At 44.5% G+C, this 19120-nt stretch overlaps 1 protein-coding gene and 1 long non-coding RNA gene across 3 annotated transcripts in view; one reads left to right on the top strand and one right to left on the bottom strand.

The window, feature by feature from the left end:
- Positions 1-410: 410 nt before the first annotated feature.
- The window catches only part of BTD (biotinidase), a 24212-nt gene continuing 5502 nt past the window's right edge, over positions 411-19120 (bottom strand). The window contains exons 2-4 of the mRNA XM_029940322.1: positions 8124-8388; positions 2832-2981; positions 411-1868 (exon numbers count right to left, since the gene is read on the bottom strand). Coding sequence (XP_029796182.1) covers positions 696-1868; positions 2832-2981; positions 8124-8388 — 1588 coding nt within the window. The 3' untranslated portion in view covers positions 411-695. The remainder of the gene's footprint in view (positions 1869-2831; positions 2982-8123; positions 8389-19120) is intronic.
- LOC115292302 lies at positions 3237-9673 on the top strand. Of its 2 annotated transcripts, none has more exons than XR_003908912.1 (3): positions 3237-3288; positions 3735-3856; positions 9360-9673. It is a non-coding gene; the product is annotated as an uncharacterized LOC115292302 (long non-coding RNA). The 2 variants fall into 2 exon arrangements; XR_003908913.1 differs by having other exon boundaries at positions 3246-3522.

The following is a 19120-nucleotide window of genomic DNA, read 5'->3' as shown; positions in this document are numbered from 1 at the left end:
CTTTCCCTCTGCTGCCCCGCTCTTCAACACTTGTTTCCAGCCTCTCTCTCTCCCTCTCTCTCTCTTTCTCTCTGAGGCACTGCACTCTTTTCCAGTTATATTATGAGTCCTGCCTGACACATTCCATTTACTAATGGAAAGGCATATGGGAGAGAAAGTTCCCTTCTATTTTTAAAAGCTGCTTCAAGATCCACATTTCTGATGTTGCTGGTGGCTCTGGCATTACCATTTCATCTGAATAGAATTCTGTTCATCCAGAACGGAAAGGACCCACGCAGCCATTTCTAAAACAGCTTTTGCTCTGAGAGTTTGTTTCTTACCTTGGAAAGTGAGGCTTGTGAGATACTTGTATGTCCTGGGTCTCACTTAATCAAAAATAAGAACAAGGAAAACACACACAAAACCCACTGTTTTGTGGATGTGTAGAATATAAACTGACATTTTTATTTTAATTCTTAAAACCAATTGTAAAATGAGAGGTTTGCTGGAGGAAGATGTGGCTTGAAAAAGATCAATGTGAGCAGGGAATACCAGAGAAGACTTGGTAATTCACGTCAAAGAGGAAGAGACACTGGGAGAAGCTGCCTCTCCTACTTCATCCCACAGCTCCCATAATGGGCTGTGGGGCAGAGAGGTGGTCCCCGTGCTCGTGAGCTCAGCCTGGGCACGTGCCAGGCTGCCCACTCCAAACTGCCCTAGTCCCTCTCGTACAGCCGTCCGTAGAGAGCTGCTGTCACCAGGCCAGAGGACAGTCCACTCTTGCTCAGGAAGAAGTAGTCATTCTCCCAGCCAAGCTGCTCCGGGGTTTCCAGGGACATCCCTGAGGTAAGAAGCAGAGGAAAGATATAGGAAGTACTGAAGTTCCCCCATAGGTGAAACTCAAATATCCCTGTGGCCTCTGTGATCTCCTGCCCACAGGTGTCAAAACCAAGACCCCCACACTTGACCAGGGCACAAACTTGAACATAGTAAGTGCCGTGCACGGTGTGAAGACCATCAAAGACTCCCAGGGCATACAGCTCTTTGGACAAGGTGGGCCGCTGGTAAAGTAAATAACAGCAGAGGCCATTTGCACAGACGCGGAGGTAGCCTTCCTTTCCCCACACAGGGACCAGGGTGAAATTGTCATACATCATCTCAGAGTGAAACGGAGGAGGAGTGTTCATGTTCCACTTGGTGGCTCTGTCACAGTGGACTTCCTGAGCATCCTTTTCACAGTATGGATCCCCTGCTAAGATTTCTAAAAACCTACTGTGAGATGGGTTCATTTTACCGGTGGCATTCTCAGTGCCAATGAGACCCAGTGGATTTTTGGCTACTTGTGCAATTATAAGATGACCAGTGGCATTTTCCATGTCATGGTGCCAAAAGGACTTCAGAGGGCTGTGTATGCCACTTCCAGTCATCCCCAGAGATGGCTGATGGATGTTAGCAGCCAGCAAGTTGATCCCAAAGGCAGTGGCAAAAGCTCTCTGAATCTGAATGGCTGCCAAGAGTGGGAGCTGGTTCATCCAGGCAGTCGGATACACAACGTGCTTCACCTCAGAGTCTTTGAGGAGTCGAATGGCAGGGTCGAAGAACAAGATATCAAAGCAGGTGAAGATGCCAAATTTGCCAGCAAAAGGGGTATCAAAGATGATGTGATCCACTTTGAGAGGGGCATCAAAAGCTGCCTCAAAGTAGAGATTGTGTTTGCGATAGCGGTCAACAAGCGTTCCGTTATTGCTGAACACGACATTCGTGTTAAACTGGTATCTTCCTTCATTTGGGCACCCCGGGTCATTGTTACGACAAGGCTGCTTGGTCCCAAGATTGGCCACCAGGAACATATTTCCCTTGATGGCCATACAACTCAGGCGCTGGAGGACCTAAAGAAAAAAACAGGTCTAAATAAATGAATTTTTAAAATCCTGCCATTTGCTGTATAATATTAAAATAGAAAAGTACCTGTATTGTGTCTATAATATGTAAACAGCTATCATAAATCAGTAAAAAAAAAAAAAAAAACAGTACTGAAAAAGTTCACAGGATATGAATAGGTGATTCATAGAACAAATACAAATGGCCAGTGGACATCTGAGTATCTTCTCAGTATCAGTATTTGGATGAGGAAATCCAAAGTAAAGTAATGAGATATCATTTTGCACCTTCATAAGATTGGCAAAAATTCAGAATATTATTCCACCTTGCATTGACCAAAGGTGGGGGAAACAGGCACTCAAGACTATTATGAGGGATGTAAAGTGAAATAAAGATCTTTTAAAAAGAAAATTTGGTACTCTCTAAAATAATTGTGGATATAACTTTAGCTGAGAAATTCCATTTCTAGCGTTCTTACCTTACAGAAAAACTTGGACATACCCATGATGATATGTGTACAAGGATATTCATTGAAACATTATAGCAAGGGTTTTACAAAAGCATAGAGCATGCTAATAAAGAGGATGTCCATAACAATAAAGTGAATAGAAAAGAATATAGTTGGATGCAGATCAAACTGTTCATAGCAGTTTCTCTAGGAGGACAAGGAGGGTGATGGGCGGCATGTGTGAAGATCAACTTTCTGATTCGTTTGTTTCTAAGCATATATCCATGTATGTCTTATGTAATTAAGAAATAGAACAATTCAGAGATGAGTAAATGCCCCATAATACCAGACATTTTTTAACTGAATATGTGGCACAGGGAGTTTGGGGAACATGGGTTTCGTTTTTAGGATCCTAAGGTCTCCTTTCAGTCTCATTTGATAGGTCTTGGCTTTTGGCCCCTGGCTTGTTTCATCTCTGCACGCCTTCAGCCTACTGAGGAGGCAGGCTGGGATCCTCCCTTACCTCTGTATCATTGAATCGGTGGGGCTCCAGGCAAGGATTCCACCTGACCAACTGGGGGGACGGCATGAAGTCCAAAAATGGGTAAATAGATGTTCTTGTAAAGTTGAATCCATGAATGCCATCTTCTGGAAACACTATAATCTGTACACCCTGTAAGTCAAACACATCAAAGTATGGTATGTTATAACAGGAAACACCCTTTCTTTCACGTGTTCATTCTTTTGTTCACTCGTTGGACAACCATCAAGTAGTTCTGTGCCAGGAACCAGAGTTCCAAGATGGTGGCTGGACTCTCATCAGGCATCTTAGTCTTAGGGAAGCTGTTTCACTTGGCCTCATTGTGAGGTAACAAAGACAAATGGATTTAGAAACAACAACTGTGGTCATGTTACAGAAGGAGGGAAAGAGAGGGACTGGAGCAGAAAGCAGGAATTTGCCAAGCAGACAATCAGGAGAGGTTTGGGGTTCCTTGGTGGTACAATGGGGTATGGGGCACAGTACAGAGGCCTTGAATACTGGGCTTATTAACAGATAGGGTGTCTCCAGTCCAGGGGTTTCCACTCATTGTGCATCTAAATCAGATGGGGAGCTCTTAAAAAGTCTGCTTCAATGACTGGGTCTGGCCACAGGATTTGCTGAAAGGCCCCCAGGTGATTCTAATGTGCAGCCAAGTTTGGGACCCTCTTGGCTGGTGGGTAAAATGCAAGTGTGTTGATTTCACATAGAAATAAGGACTTTCACTAACTTGCAGTCCTCCAGCTGGGAATTAGGAGGCCCTCCTTCACAATTCTAACCACCCCACAGGCTTTGTCCCACACCTGGAGACACCCTTGGTTCCCTGACTGTGATAGCCTGGGGCTCCCCGTTATGTCTGCATTAATCAAATGAAATCTAAACAAACAGGGTGCCCTCAGCTCTCAGCATCAGGACCTCATTCTCCTGCTGGTTCTCCACTTACACAGCTTAAAAATGTCAAGCCTGGAACATTGCCCCAGAGTGAAAGGTGGAGGAGGAAGGCAGAGAAGGTATGAATAATCTAAAATAAGAGGCAATTTGAGTCACTTATTTCTGGAATGCACTGCAAACTCTTTATAATATTTTTTTTCTGGCTAAAACTCTGGAAGTTTAATGATAGAAAACTTGGAGAACAGATCATATTGGTTTGGTTAATATTTTGGCTATTTTCATTTTGTCTCTGTGTGTGTGTGTATAATTGAGATAATGATAAACATATGGTCTTCCAGGGAAACCTAGGTGGCTCAGTTGGTAAAGCATCAGACTCGTGATTGATCTCAGCTCAGGGTCATGAGTTCAGGCCCCACATTGGGCTCTACTGAGCATGGAGCCTACTTTTTAAAAAGAATTTAGATAAATAAATACATAAATAAATAGTTTTCCATCTTGACTTTATTCATTACATAGAGCATCAAGACTACAAAGATACCTTCAAAAATGTCATTTGCAATGGCCACATTATATTTAGGCGGACACCTTAAGTCATCCTTTATCAGTGGACATCTGGGTTGTCCCCAACTTTTGGTGACCATCTGCATACAGGGTGTTCAAAACACTTAGTACTGTACGTAAGTGTTTGGGTGTCTGATGATTTGTTTAGAATGAAGTCTTGTGAAAATGCTCCAGATCTGAAGAGTTTTCAGTTCTTTACATTGCCAAATAGCTTTCCAGAAAGATTATACCGATGTATGCACCTTCCCATAGAGTGTTAAGATTGGTCTCCATATAGCACACTGTAAAGCAAAATTATTGCAAACTTGGAAATAAAGCAAGATGAAGAATGTTTGTCTTTCTAACATATAGTAGGGTACTGTTTAACAGGCTTACTCAAGGATTATTTAGTGAATGTGCTCCTGTTTAGCTTCTTATTTAATATTAGATCACTGCAAACTGCAATTGTATTGCTCTGTAGGACGTTGTATCCGTGAGCAAATTCATTTCAACATTCATTTGACTGACATCTGTTCCTCAAATGCTCTTTTGAACCAGCTTTACCATCTGACTGATTTCTTCATTAATCAGTGAGTTAGGTAACAGGTTTGGCACATGTTCATTCTACATTTGTGTAAGAGTCATGTTTAAAAAAATTTTTTATGTTTTTATTTATTTTTGAGAGTGAGAGGCACAGAATGCAAGCAGGGAAGGGGCAGAGAGAGAGAGAGAGAGAGAGAGAGAGAGAGAGACAGAATCCAAAGCAGGCTCCAGGCTCTGAGCTGTCAGCACGGAGTCCAATGCAGGGCTTGAACCCACAAATGGTAAGATCATAACCTGAGCCGAAGTCAGATGCCCAAACAACTGAGCCATCCATGAGCCCCAAGAGTCATGTTTTTAACCTTTTGAAAATTATATTTGGACAAATGTTTTCCTTTATTAAAAACAAAGCTTCGAGAATATTGAAAGGTTTCCTAAGGACAATACCATTTATGTTATGTATTAGATTATTACTGAATATTAGATTAATACTGAAGTTAAATTGCATTTCCTGAATATATATTTTCCAGGAATAAGAAGAGGAAAAAAAACCTGAGCCAGGGCAGAATGCCGAATCTAGTGTGATTACTAATCCATCTAGAGAGCAGTTAGCATCCCTGATAAATGAGCAGTTTTCAGAGAGATGTCAATGAGGTCAAGAACTCCTGCGGAATTAAGATTGCAAACCTACTTGATGGACCAACCTAATATGTTTCTATTGGACTCCTTTTCTTCCCTATAAATATCTCTACCAAGAGAGAAATACTTCAGTTGGCTAGTTCAGGATCCCTTGCCTTCCAGCAAGTTTGATCTAAAACTCTGACACATGCTTGGCGTTGACTTGTGTTAGAAGTTGCTTGAACGCATATAACCATGCAGGGAAGCCGACAGAGATCTGTAAGCACTAAAAACTGGTCAGATCAAGAGTCTGTGCTCTTGGACCACAGACACAGAAGGAATGATGGCTTGCAGGCTGCATGGGCTCAACAAAAACATGTTTAAATGTTTCCTTTGGGGGCAGGCTCTTGGAAGGCAGGGGACTACCACAGTCACGGTCCCTGGGGTTCGGCATGGCATCTGCCCAACACCTGAAAATGGTCTTGCAGACAGGATGGAAAAGCAAGGGGTGGCTCATATCTCAGCACCATGCAAGCAAATGCCTCTGTGCACAGAATGGTCTTGAGTGGACCTATGTCATCAGGAGGTCTCAGGGCACAGCCTGGGATTTTTTTACACTGACCTCAGCGTAAACATAAATGAGGTGTGTATCAAATGTGTGGATGACGTGAAGGTAACTGATATGCAGGATGTCAGTAAAGATCCCCAAATAGCCCAACAGGCTGGAATGATGAGATTTAACAGCATAAATGTGAAGTCATGTGTTCAGGTTAAAGAAGTTAACCTTGTAAGTACTAGATGGCAAGGGTGGCACGGTGTGTGTGTGCGGGAAGTGGAGTGTGAGTTGGCAGCAGATGCCTGATGAATCCACAGTGAAATGTGGCTGCCAACACTGTTCTGGGGACAACGTCTCGAACCAGAATGGTGCTACATCTCCTCCACCCTGCCCTCGTCAGGCTGAATAGGGAGAACTTGCTTCAGCTCTGGCCATAGAGATAATCTGGGAAGTCTTTGTAGAAGGGACATACAGCCTAGAGAATAGATGCCGGGTTTGGGAGTGGGGATGGGGCATGGCGGCTGTCCTCCTGGGGAAGACAGCCCGCCGTGGTCAGGCCCTTGGTCGGTTCTATTTAGCTCAGAGGACAGAATTGGTGACAATTGCCAGGAGGAAACGAAGACCTTTCCAGAAGCTTGCTCTCTCAGACAGCACGTTCTGGGCCATAGGTGTTCAAGGAGAGACTGGATGTGGGGCTTAGAACAAGAGAGGAACGTCACCAATCAGAAGGAGTGGACCAGGGCTTTAAGCTCTCTTCCAATATTAGCTTTACATATATGTATATTGTTTTTTAATTGTTTAATGTTTATTTTTTAGAGAAAGAGACATAGAGAGTGAGCAGGGAAGGGACAGAGAGAGAGGGAGATGCAGAATGAGAAACAGGCTCCTGGCTCTGAGCTGTCAGCACAGAGCCCAATGCAGGGCTGGAACTCAATGAACCTTGAGATCATGACCTGAGCCGAAGTCGGATGCTTAACCTACTGAGCCACCCAGGTGCCCTTCTATATGTGTAGATTTCTAAAAGATAGCCTATAATTTTATGTGTATGTGTGTGTGTGTATATATATATGTGTATATATATGTACATATGTGTGATATATATATATATATATATATACATACATATACACGCATAATGAGGTAGCATTTTAAAAACCTAGCAAGAGCTAGTGGCTGCCCAGGCAATCCCGAGCACCCTGAACAGAGACGAGGACTGTTGGGAGCAGGATCTGTTGGCCTCAGCTGTTTGGCCCCCTGAAGGTTTGCTCACATGGAGTGAACCTCCTGTCAAGGCAGACCAGGGCTTCCTCACACAACAGGGCTCAGTCACCACAAACCAGGACAAAGTCCAAATTTCCCTTTGGTTATGTGTTTCCCAGCAGAGCATTTTGTGACAGTCACATCTGGCATGGACACTGCCCCTCTGCCCCACCCTTCCTGGTAGGGGTGGGCAATGCAGGCCAAGCAGGAAGCCTTCACAAAGGCTGGCAAGGACCTCCCTTTGTCCGTCTCAGTTCTGTCTGGACTGAGGTCTCAGACTGTTCATGGTCTGGAACAGAGACCAGAAATGAGCCCCAAATAAACTGAAGGTGGCAAACAGCAGCTCTGTGGCTGCTTACTATTTTGAATGCCTCAGAGAGCAGGAGAGACCCTCATGCCTGGTAGTCTCCAGATTTTTCTGCACATTAGAATCCACTGGGGAGCCTTAAAAACTCCCAGTGCTCAGTCCACACCCCATCCGCCTCTGAGGGTGTGGGACCCAGGCACCCACTTTGTTTATGACTGGCCGAGCTCTCCCTCTGCACGGCCCCATTTGAGAACCAGGGACTGAGCTCCGGGCTTCAGACATGAGGGGAAAGGTAGCACCTGGGCGTCTCGCTATGATGTTGACTGATTGAGCAGGTCCAGAGTGAACCCCACATGCAGTTGTCACAGGCTCCAGAGGGCTGCTGATGCCGCTGGTCCGTGGGCCACTGAGCAGCGAGAGCTCAGCCACCTGACTACTTCCGCTCCGCTTTGGCAGCTGGACTCTTTCCAGAGGGGCTGCCGGAACCACTGGCTGAGAGCCAGAGAGCAATCTGCCCTGTTCTGCTAGACTAGCTGCGAGGACCGGACCCAGGAGTGTTTCTTGCCTTTTGGGCTGCGATCATCACTTGCTGTTCATAGATGTCGAGGTTCTGGTTCATGAGTTCCAAGGCCTGCTTGCGGCTCGTGAGTGCTAGAGGGTTGGGAGTCAAGATGGACTGGTGCTCGTACACAGCAGCCATGTAGTGTGCAGCCTCAGCGTGACGGGCCACGCGTCTCTCCTCGCCGTGGACGCCCAGGGCAGCCGCGTAGCAGCCGACGAGGAAAAGAGCAAGCGGGCTGCTGGCTCCAGACATAATGCAGACCATAAATCTGGCACGTAAGGAGGCAAGGGGAAAACAGCTGAATAAAGAATCCTGCCAAGAATGTAACTTTTGCAGCTGTGATTTATTAATCTCCGCAATTAAACCTACCCGCTGTGATACTGCAGCTCAAGGATTTGTTTCATGTTCCTAATAAAAGGGTGTGTGTTTCTCTCCAAACACGTAGCAAGCTACATTTAAAATGGCTCACTGTGTTAGTCTGGTTTTAGAACGTTTCCAAAACAGACCCAGTGTTTGCCATGATTTTCTTACCCGGCGTTCAGCAAGACGGCAGTGCGTCACCTCTCCCCTTTCTAGCCACACACCTAAGTTTTAGGCAAGAATAAGTGCTATGGTTATTTTATATAATTTGGTGACATATTCCACCTCCCACCACCTGCCCTCTATACACACAAACGTGGCAACCATCCACACCAGCTCTGCCTGTTGTGATCCCGATAATACAGCTCGGCTCTCCGAGCTACAGTCTGACGGATTAAAATTCTCCCTGCATTTCTTTGGTCAGTAATGACTATAAAGGGTAAGTCCTTAGCACGACATTCTTTATTCGGTGCAGAGAAGCTGCTGACTTCTACTTAAGTGCCAGTATCTACTCTCCGTTATGAATACGTAAAAGGAAGCCTCCTGATCAAAGCACTTTGTTTCTCCTCCTTGAATGTGGGAATGGCTGTTGCGCGTCATCACCTTCTCAACCTCTGTCTCTGCGATTCCAAAACTCGTGCTCAAAAGCATAATCGTTTGGAAATAAAATCCTTTTGCAGTGATAAAATGCAACTGTCTAGAAAATAAGCCAGAATTTTCTAGGAAATATACTAGGATTTTCTAGGACGTAAACTCGGCTTTGATCCTACCATAAGCAATTAGAAGTAAATTATGTCACTTACCATGACACTTCTGTGTGCCTTTTTTCCCAAGACAAGGAGTTTTTATTTCTAATAGATATGTGTTACTGTGTTACAGTGAATATTCCAGTTCTGCCTTGAAAACCAGCCCGGCCTCCCACGAAGTCCCTCGCCTGACACACCGATTTGCCAGGGGCTGTGCCAAGGCCAGGCCGCTAGCTCTGCGGCCATGTGCTGGGGCTGCCCAGCTGCCCAAGAGTCCAGATGAAACATCAAGATAACAACGACAAATCAAGGAATCCTGCTGCTTTTTAAAAAGACGGCAACGCCCTGTCCACGTCTGACTCATAACTCCCGTGTTTGCATTTTAAAACCAAACTTTCCAGGCTGCAAACTTCCTTTCATTTTTCTCTTAATAGTTCCAGCAACAAAAGTAACCGTAAGTATTTTCAGCAACAGAACAAGGACTCGGAATGCTCAGTCTGAGCGGGGCTCATCCCGCAGGCCCCCTCACACTGTCGCTGTGTGACACCCCCTCCCGACCCCGAACCCCAGGACTTGCTGCCATTCGTCCGGGACATGGAACCATGTTCTAAGATTAGAACAAGGAGCCTTTGAGTAAGCAGTCATGAGTTTTTGAGTAGAAACAAAAGTATAATTGATAAGGTTTCTATCTGAATTTTGCCTCTGAAGACCGGCCAGGGATAATTTTAACAGCCTCAAAATCTTTTTTCCACTCCCTCTGGTTTCAGAATGATGATAATGGGGAGTGGTTTGTGGGAGAAACGTTCATCTTCAAGGACACATTCCCAGTATTTGTCGAGCAGTGGGCGGTGGCCTCACTCAGAACAGGGGAACTGAGGCAGGGGGCGGGGAGAGCTGTGTGAACCAGTGCCCCGCGAGGCCGGCTCAGGAGTTCCTGGGGCCCAGCGGGGTGGTCACAGCCTCCCCCTTCTCAACAAAGAGCTGTGTGTCACCAATTTACTTGGGGATAGAGGACATTTGTTTAAGTGTCGGGACTTGCAAAATAGTAAAACAATACTGTGGAGCCAATAAGATAGCGCATTTCTTTCTGTGTTGAGAAAATAAAAATTCAGATTATTTACAAAGGGCGCTTGGCAGGAGAGCTGTAAATGGCAATCACTTGTGTGTGAACAAAGGTGGGTCGATAATAAGAGGTTAGGCAGATTCAGCCAGGTATTCATGCTTGGAAGAAGCAAGCGTAATGAGGTAGGAGAGAATGAGTAATTATGACAAAAATAGGCACCACCGTTGGCCTGTCCTGATGTGAGGTGACACAGCAGCCAGTTTAACCAAATTTAAAAATGCTGGCTTTCCCTGTTTCTGTGGCACTACACAGAAGTTTCAGGAAGACCAGCACAGCCCAAGGCAGGGACTCCGGGGGGCACGGTGGGTAGGAGAGGGGGGCAGTTTTAATGGGGCAGGACAGCACGGAGATCTGCTTCCCGGCGGTTGCCAGGTGCTGGCTCACCACAAAAGGCACAGGTGGGCTGGGGGTGCCCTGGGAACAAGGAGTCCTGGGGCTCTTGGAAACTCAGCAACAGATCAGCTCCAGGGCTGGCCAGGACCCGGACGGTAAACAGTGAGTACAGGTGTGTGCTCAGTCTGAGAAGGTACACACACCCCTCCATTGGAGGGCATTTGACAGGCGAGCTAAAACTGCAGGAAGGCCTGGCATGAAGACCCCGTCTGGGTGACAGTGTGCCTCCACACCCGGCTTTGTCCACTCTGCCACCACAACCCTCAGGTGGGGGCTCGGGCTCACAGGGTGCCCTGAATCTCACCGCCAGGAAACAGAGCGGGGAGGATGCTAGGTTGGGACATCAGAGAGACCTGACTGTGAGCCGATGCCAGGGAGGGGGCAGGGGTACAGCAAGGAACAAGCCTGGCCCTTCCGCAGGCAGCCCCCACTCAGGATGTATGGGGAGACCGACCACAGTCAAATAAATACCTAGCACGTCTTATGGCAGTAAGTGCATGGGAGAAATACAGACCAGGAAGGGGGCAGGGAGGGCCTGGCCTCGGGAGAGGGGACGATTTTAAATAGTAGGTCAGGAAAGGTCTCAGTGAGGTGAGGCCTGCCAGAGGTGAGGGCGGAGGCCCTGTGGGTGCGGGGGGACGTGCTCCAGGCAGAGGGGACAGCTCGGTCAGAAGGCCTGAGTGGGAGCTCACTGAGAGGGGTCAAGAAACAGCAAGAACAGTGGGCTGGAGCCCAGGGCAGAGGAAGGCAGCAAAAAATGAAGTCAGTGAGAGAAAGAACAGGCCCAGCCCCTGGTCTCACACTGCCAGGCAGTTGCCCTGTCCCCTTCCATTCTCCTCCTTCTAGAACAGCCCATGAGATCCAGTCAAAGCCTAAGTCAGTCCTGACACTCTGCTCAAAATCTTCCAATGCCTCCGCACTTCATGCAGAGGAAAAGCCAGAGCCCTTACAGTGTGCCAGTGGGAATGATCTGGTAGACAGGAAACCGTTGATGGGGTGGGGAGAGCTTTGCTGGAGTGACATTTCTGAGCAAGCATCCTGACCTTTTAACTGCCCCCAGAGAAGCCCCAGCATCTCATTTCATCATGAAAAATATTCCTCGGACACTAATCCTGGTCAGGAAGTTTCTTGTGATCCGTGAGAAAAAGAAATCAAAGTCTGAATTACATGGAAAGCTATTTTATGGAAATTTGGTATCATGTCACTCACTGGTTATTTTTACACACGCCACCTTTTTTTTCCACCCTGCTAAGTGATTCATCTTGATAATTAACCGTATTTCCTTTCTGGCCACACTAGTACAATAGTGTCTTTTGCAATTAAATGAAAGGATTATTATTCAGGTACTCTTAATAAGATAATTTCAGAGGCAGGTATATACATTTAAAAATTTATATATAGAACTATTGATCATTTTAATAAAAGATCCTGTCATGCCTTGTCAGGGAGAACAGTCCCATGACTGGGAAAGTGCGCAGGAGAAGTCAGCAAAGGAAATGTCACATCCTGTGGAACAAAGCTGGAGGGCCTTGCTAAGCCAATAAGGAATCCGCGCCCTAGAGGTTTGTGTGTGTATCTGGCAGAGAGCCCCCCAAAACGACTGTAAAGTTCCAAATCGTTTTATTCTCATGAAGTCTGTAACATCCTTGCCTGGATCTTTTTACAGAAGGAGAAATAATGTTCAATCTCCACCTAACTTACATAATCTGAATTTAAAGAAATCCCCAAAGAGACCTTTTATTTCCTAGAAAGCAGCCTGTTTTCTGGGTCTCCCCTCTGCTGATGCTCGCTCTGAGCTCGCCTGTCACTAGCCCCTGGAATAAGACGCCCCACGATGGCTTTGCTTGGACAGTTCCCTGCAAACCTATCCGCCAATGACATGTCTGATGTCTCAGTAGGAAAGTCAAGTGTAAATAACCCCTTGAGAGTGGCAAGTGATGATGGTGTCAAGATTCAAGGCTGAACTCAAAACAGTGAATAAATTACCCAGTCCTCTAAATTCAACTGGTAAGTTCTGATTTCATTTTTTTTTATTCCACCTATGATCTTAAAAAAAAGAAAGAGTGACATACAGAAGTGTATCTTTGGACCCGGCCTTTGATTAGGGCCTATTTCTGTTCCATTGACTACAGATAGTAGTTTACCTTAGGACACCAAATGAGCAATCAAAGGATCGTGACACTTGAACCTACCTATAAGTCCTCTCTCTTTTCCTCAAGTGGGAAATTATCTTCATCATTTAAGACAAATAAAAGCTTCTCCCTGAAATGCCCCCATGTTTAATCTAAGAAGGTGCTTTCTTTTTCATTTTCTTGTGTGAACAAGAGCCCAGCAGAGATCCAATCTACAGGTTCGCTACTGCCACCATGCGGACAAACTGAGGATCACTAGCCCAAGTGGGTGAGCTCTTCAGTGGCACAGTAGCAAAGTGATTCTTACGCAGTAAGTGGATCATGTTTTTCCTGCTTTCCTTCTCCTTTTCATTTCAAACACTTCATTTCCTTTACAGTGGAAAACAGAAAAAATCTGACTTTCTGAGATGTGGGCTTCATGAAAGCTGTTTTTTATTAGCTATGCTTCCAGGACCTAACACATCTTCTATATCACAAGTCCTAAATGTGTGGCCCTCTCTTTACAGTGGTGCCCTCCACGGGATGTGACCGGACGTGCAGAGTGAGGCAGCCCAGCCACGCTGTGACAGGCAGCACAATGGATGGGAGAAATCTAGCTGAGTGATGGGTTCTAGGGGAACAAAATTTCCTATCAGCACCACACTGCATGTTACATGTGACAGGCTAAAATTTTCAAATCATTTTAACCATCCATTATTTCATTTTATCTTCCTATTGCAGAAAGCAGTGGAAGTGAAATGGTAAAACTCTATTTTCATGGTGAGGGAGCACTCAGCACGAGTTAGTAGTGAGAACAGACTGGAAACCAAGTCTCCTGACTCCTGGTCCAGCCCTCCTAGCACACGTTGAAGAACTGGGGCAGTTTATCAGTCAGACCTTCAAAGACCACGGGGTAGCACTCAACTGAGCTGTAGCAGAAATGGAGATTCAAAGTAGCACCCCCAAGGGAGAGTCTGGGTGGTCAGACCACAGCAGTGGTTCTCAGATGTGACCATCCCTGCAGAGTCACCTGGAAGGCTTGCCCACACAGATCCCTGGAGCCCGGGCCCAGAAGTTTTGATCCAGCAAGTGTGGGACAGGGCCCCAGAATGTGCGTTTTCTAACAAATTCTTAGGCGATGCTGAGGCTGATGCTCCTGGCAGCCAGCCGCCCTTGGGAAACTGCTGGGCTAGAAGTTAAAGGCGCGTGGAATATATATTCTGATTCCTATATTTCCCTCAAGTCAGAGACAGGATTCAGAACCTTTATTTCCTGAGTGCCTCCTCAATAGGGCTGATAGAATTTGGGCAGATTTCAAAGTGTTTCCACCATATTTAATGAAAATGAACAACAAAGTATGTAACACTCAAACTACGGGGGAAAAGTTCCCCCGAATAATTCATGTCCATGGCATTTCAAGGATTCAGTGCCTGTCCTTAGCCTTAACAAAAATACCATTGTAGAACCAGGTTGTCACTGGTTTTCATTTGTTTAAGTTCCTGATTTTTTAAAGTTTATTTATTTATTTTGAGAGAGAGAAAGAGACAGAGACAGAAGGGAAGAGAGAGAGAGAAGCCCAAGCAGGCTCTGAGCTGTCAGCACAGAGCCCGATGCGGGGCTCAAACTCATGGACCATGAGATCATGACCTGAGCTGAAGTTGGACACTTAACCGACTGAGCCACCCAGGTGCCCCTAAAGCTCCTGACTTTAAAAAACTAAAACATGGCCAATAGATAAATATTTTTTATATAAATAGTTAATACATCTATACATTGAAATTATATATTTATAAATAAACAGATAATCTGAAAAATCTATGATCTGCAAAAATGTATCAGTTTCCTTCTCAAAAACATATCAGAAATCCTTAGGGTTCAAAACTGAATTCCTGAAGATATGTCTTTAAAAAAATTTTTGTTAATGTTTTATTTATTTTTGAGACAGATTCAGAGCATGAGCAGGGAGGAGCAGAGAGAGAGGGAGACACAGAATCTGAAGACAGGTTCCAGGCTCTGAGCTGGCTGTCGGCACAGAGCCCGACACGGGGCTCAAACCCACAAACATGAGATCAAGACCTGAGCTGAAGTCGGAGGCTTAACCGACTGAGCCAGCCGGGTGCCCCTGAAGGTATAAGTCTTAAACTGAGGTCCAGAGACTTTGTGGTCTGAGACTAACAAAAAAGGAAGGAGCACACCCTAAGGTCAGGAACATGATGGAAATGTCCACTCTTGCCACTCTTATTCAACGTAGTATTGGAAGTCTTAGCCTCAGCACTCAGACAACACAAAGAAATAAAAGGCATCCAAATTGGCCAGGAGGAAGTCAAACTTCCACTCTTCGCAGATGACATGATATCTATATGGAAAACCCAGACGATTCCACCCAAAAACTGCCAGAACTGATCCATGAATTCAGCAAAGTTGCAGGATATAAAATCAGTGCACAGAAATCAGTTGTATTTCTGTGCACCAATAATGAGGCAACAGAAAGAAAAATCAAGGAATCAATCCTATTTACAATTGCACCAAAAACCGTAAAATACCAAGAGAGAACCAGCAAAAAGCAGGCAAACGGGTCTAAATGCTGTCAGTTCTGAGTGCCTATAGAGCATTCTCTTGACACAAATGTGGTGGGAACATGTAGGTGACCCCACAGCATAGGCAGGTGCTCAGTGGCATTCAGTTGGAGGGCAGTACACAATCAAGAACAACAGGGACTTTCCAGCCTAGTCACTAAGCCAGTAGTCTTCTCCATCCATGGGAGAGTAGAGCTGTAGAGAAATGGTTAGGATCTCCACCTTTGGCTCACTTCCTGGAGGCCCTGAGTAGTTTTGTTTGCTTCTGTTTTGATCAGATCAGTAGTTACTTGTGTGCCTTCTTCCCTCTGGTAAAGGTCCCAGCTGAGACACCCCTGCACGCTGGTTACGAACCCAAGTACCCTTGCCCTACACCCTCCAGAGCCTCTAGAAGGCGGACATGGGGCTGCTCTCCTGCGTCCTGCAGCTTTACTTGGCATGAGGGTCCAAGTCCTCCAAGCTCAGGGCTCTCTGGACTTGATGGAAGTGTGGAGTTGGATGGGGAGTTTTCTGACTCTGCCATGACGCGCTGGGGTGACATTCCTCAGCATGAGGGGCCAAACAGAGGGGACAGTCTAGCTCTTATTCGGAAAGAGAGTACTCGTGAAATTGAAGGGGATCAAGACCCAGATCCCGGATTTAACCCAAATTGATTTTGTCCAAAATCCTACTTACTTTTTATGTCATTGCAACTCAAAACAATGGGAGGAAGCATTTGATTGGATAAGTGACATTGGGATGACTGAATTACAAACAATTTGGTATTAAGTTTATTTATTTTTTTAAGTAGCCCCAACACGGGGCTTGAACTTATGACCCTGAGGTCACAACCTGAGCTGAGATAAAGAGTCAGGCATTTAACCAACTGAGCCACCCAGGTGCCCCTGGAATTAGGTTTAGACATGTTAGGCCGTATACAAAACTAAACTCAAAATCAAGAATTATCTATTGAATGATAGGAAAACTAGCATAAATTAGAATTTGATACCAGATATTTGATGAAACCACTTTCTAAAACTTGAACTTTAAATAATAGAAGAAACAGACTGACAAATTAAAATTTACATGCAAAATATAAACATCAAGACAAGAGTTATAAATAGGCAATGAACAAGAACAGATTTAAATGAGAAGAAAACAATCATAAACACTTTGAAAGACTCTGAACTTGGGGTGCCTGGGTGGCTTGATCTGTTAAGCGTCCAACTCTTGACTTTGGAGATACAGCTGAATGTCAAACTCTGTGCTGACAGCCAGAGCCTGCTTCAGATTCTCTTTCTGCCCCTCCCGTCCCAAATAAATAAAGTAAAAATTTAAAAGAAGACATTGTACTTATATACAAAATAAACATTAACTAGTATTATTCCAAAGTATTAAATTTGAAAAAGAAGTAAGGTAAACTAGTAAAGTGATAAAGAATAGCAATTTCTTACTGGGGGAAAAATTTTGACAATTTCTATTATGAATTACAGTCTACTTCTGGGACTTTATCTTAGGAAGTCATTCAAAACAAAAGTTAGTTGAAATAACAGCATACTATGGAAGTAAAGAATATGGGCTTTTGAGTTTCAACATACCTGAGTTCAAATCCTGGCTACAATTTACTCATTATAGAACCTTGAGTAAATAAGTTATCTGTAAGTTAGAAATGTAAAGTGCTTGGTATTCAAGAAGTGGAAACCAGTGAAAGTTGAAGAAAACTTCCAACAGGTAAAAACTGGAAACAATATTCAGTATGAACAAAGGTATGAAAATTAATGTATATAAACCAGGTGGAATATTAAGCAAATATTAAGCAGAGTTTTGAAGACTCTGATGATGGACTATATTTAAGATGTGCTAAAATAAACATGTAATAAAAATCTTTCTATATTTACAATGATAATAGTTAAGTAAAACATGTACACACGTGAACAAGACTGGAAAAGAATGTGAGTTAATGAAAACATGGCAGGTCAACTTATGAGGATTTAAAATGTTTTTTTTAATGTTACCCTGTTTTTCTAATAAATGAAAAACCTCCAGGAAGACAACCTGCTGGGGCTTCTGGCTTACAGTCTGGTATACAAGGAGCTTGGAAGGAGCCATTCTGTTAACAAGTAAAAACCTAAACCATCTCAAAACCAACAACTCTTCTTAATTATATCAGAGAACTGAGGTCACGGGGCCAACCGCTGCCTCTAAAATTAGACAGAGAGGTGGACACAGAGAAGCACAGAAACCTCCATGGGAGCCAGTAGTAGCACAGGAAAACTTCAAGTGCAGTGGACACATTTTGGAGGCTCAGGACGGGGATAAGTCTAAGAGTTAAAAACTTCAGGCTTGTGGGGCAAGGTACGGACACTTTTGTGAGTTTTGCCTCCAAGAGCTCTACCAGGTTGTCCCAGTGACCCTGGGGGGAAAAATCTCCTGTTTCTGGCAGGGAGAAGGGGAGAGCAGCCAGTTCTTCAGGGGAACTGCCCTCAAGAGAACCGAGCTGACCGATTCAGGTTTCATCAGAGCCTGACTGACCTGGAGGAAGGGGAAATACCCACCTCCAGCCCCGCTCACCCTCCTGGGAACTTGTGAGGTTCACAGTACAAGGCACGGGCTCACTGCAAGACAGTGCAACTCCAGTACCCAATTTCACTAGGCTGCAGGCCAGAAGAAACACCCCAAAGCCCTGCCCCTTGACTTCATTTAAATTGCTTTGGTCCCCAGCTACAAGGAAGGCTGGGAGAGTGCTGCATTACCATCTTGAATAAAATCAAGATTTTGCCAGAGAAAATACAGGACACCAGCTTAAGCTTGACCTTTGGATAAACAAGTATATTGGGACATACTCATGCTAAAAATTACTGCTTATCTGAAATTCAAATTTAACTGGGTGTCCTGTTTCGTTTTTCTAAATCTGGCAACTCTACCCATAAGTGATCAAGTAACCACTAACATTGCTTTTATGCTTATCACTTTCTTTAAAAGAAAAAAAAAGCTTTATCACCCAATGGGCATCCCTAGGCATTATAGTTTAGTTTTCCTAATTTAAAAACACTGATATATTGAGGTGCCTGACTGGCTCAGTCAGAACAGCATGCAGCTCTTGATCTCAGGGTTGTGAGTTCAAGCCCCATGTTGGGTGTAGAGATTACTAAAAAAGTAAATTAAAAAAATTAAAACATTGATATAGACTTTCTGTCTCTTTTAATCTAGAATTCCTTTTTCTGTCCCTTTTATTTCCATAAAACAAACCTATTGAAGAAGCCTGGTCATTAGACCTATAGATTTTCCAATAGAATGGGTTGTATTATTGCAAATGCATGGTGAGGTTCAAACTTTATCCCCTTTCCTTGGTATTTCTTGCAGATTGGCAGCTGGGTCCAAGACTGGATCAGACTCCGTGTCCGTCCGTTTGGCAAGGCTATGGGCGGTAATGTGCACTTTCCTCATGAGGCACGTGTCTAACTCTCTTCTCATAATCTTAGCACGAAACACTGATACTTAATGCCTTTATCTGTTCGTTGGGGATTGCAATATGCTAGCTTCCTAATTCGATCATTTTACTTTTATTTTTTTTAATTCAAATACTTTTTTATAAAAAGACGTTCTATTTCATCTGCATTTATTTTATTTGGTTATCTGGTGGTACAGTGCATATAGAAAAGGCAGGATAAATGCTAGATGCTCTCTCCCATTCTTTTTTTTTTTTCTTTTT

This window comes from Suricata suricatta, chromosome 5 (genome assembly GCF_006229205.1).
Source record: "Suricata suricatta isolate VVHF042 chromosome 5, meerkat_22Aug2017_6uvM2_HiC, whole genome shotgun sequence".
NCBI classification, from domain to species: domain Eukaryota; kingdom Metazoa; phylum Chordata; class Mammalia; order Carnivora; family Herpestidae; genus Suricata; species Suricata suricatta.
Note: the sequence above shows the minus strand (reverse complement) of the source record. Positions and strands in the feature narration are given on the sequence as shown.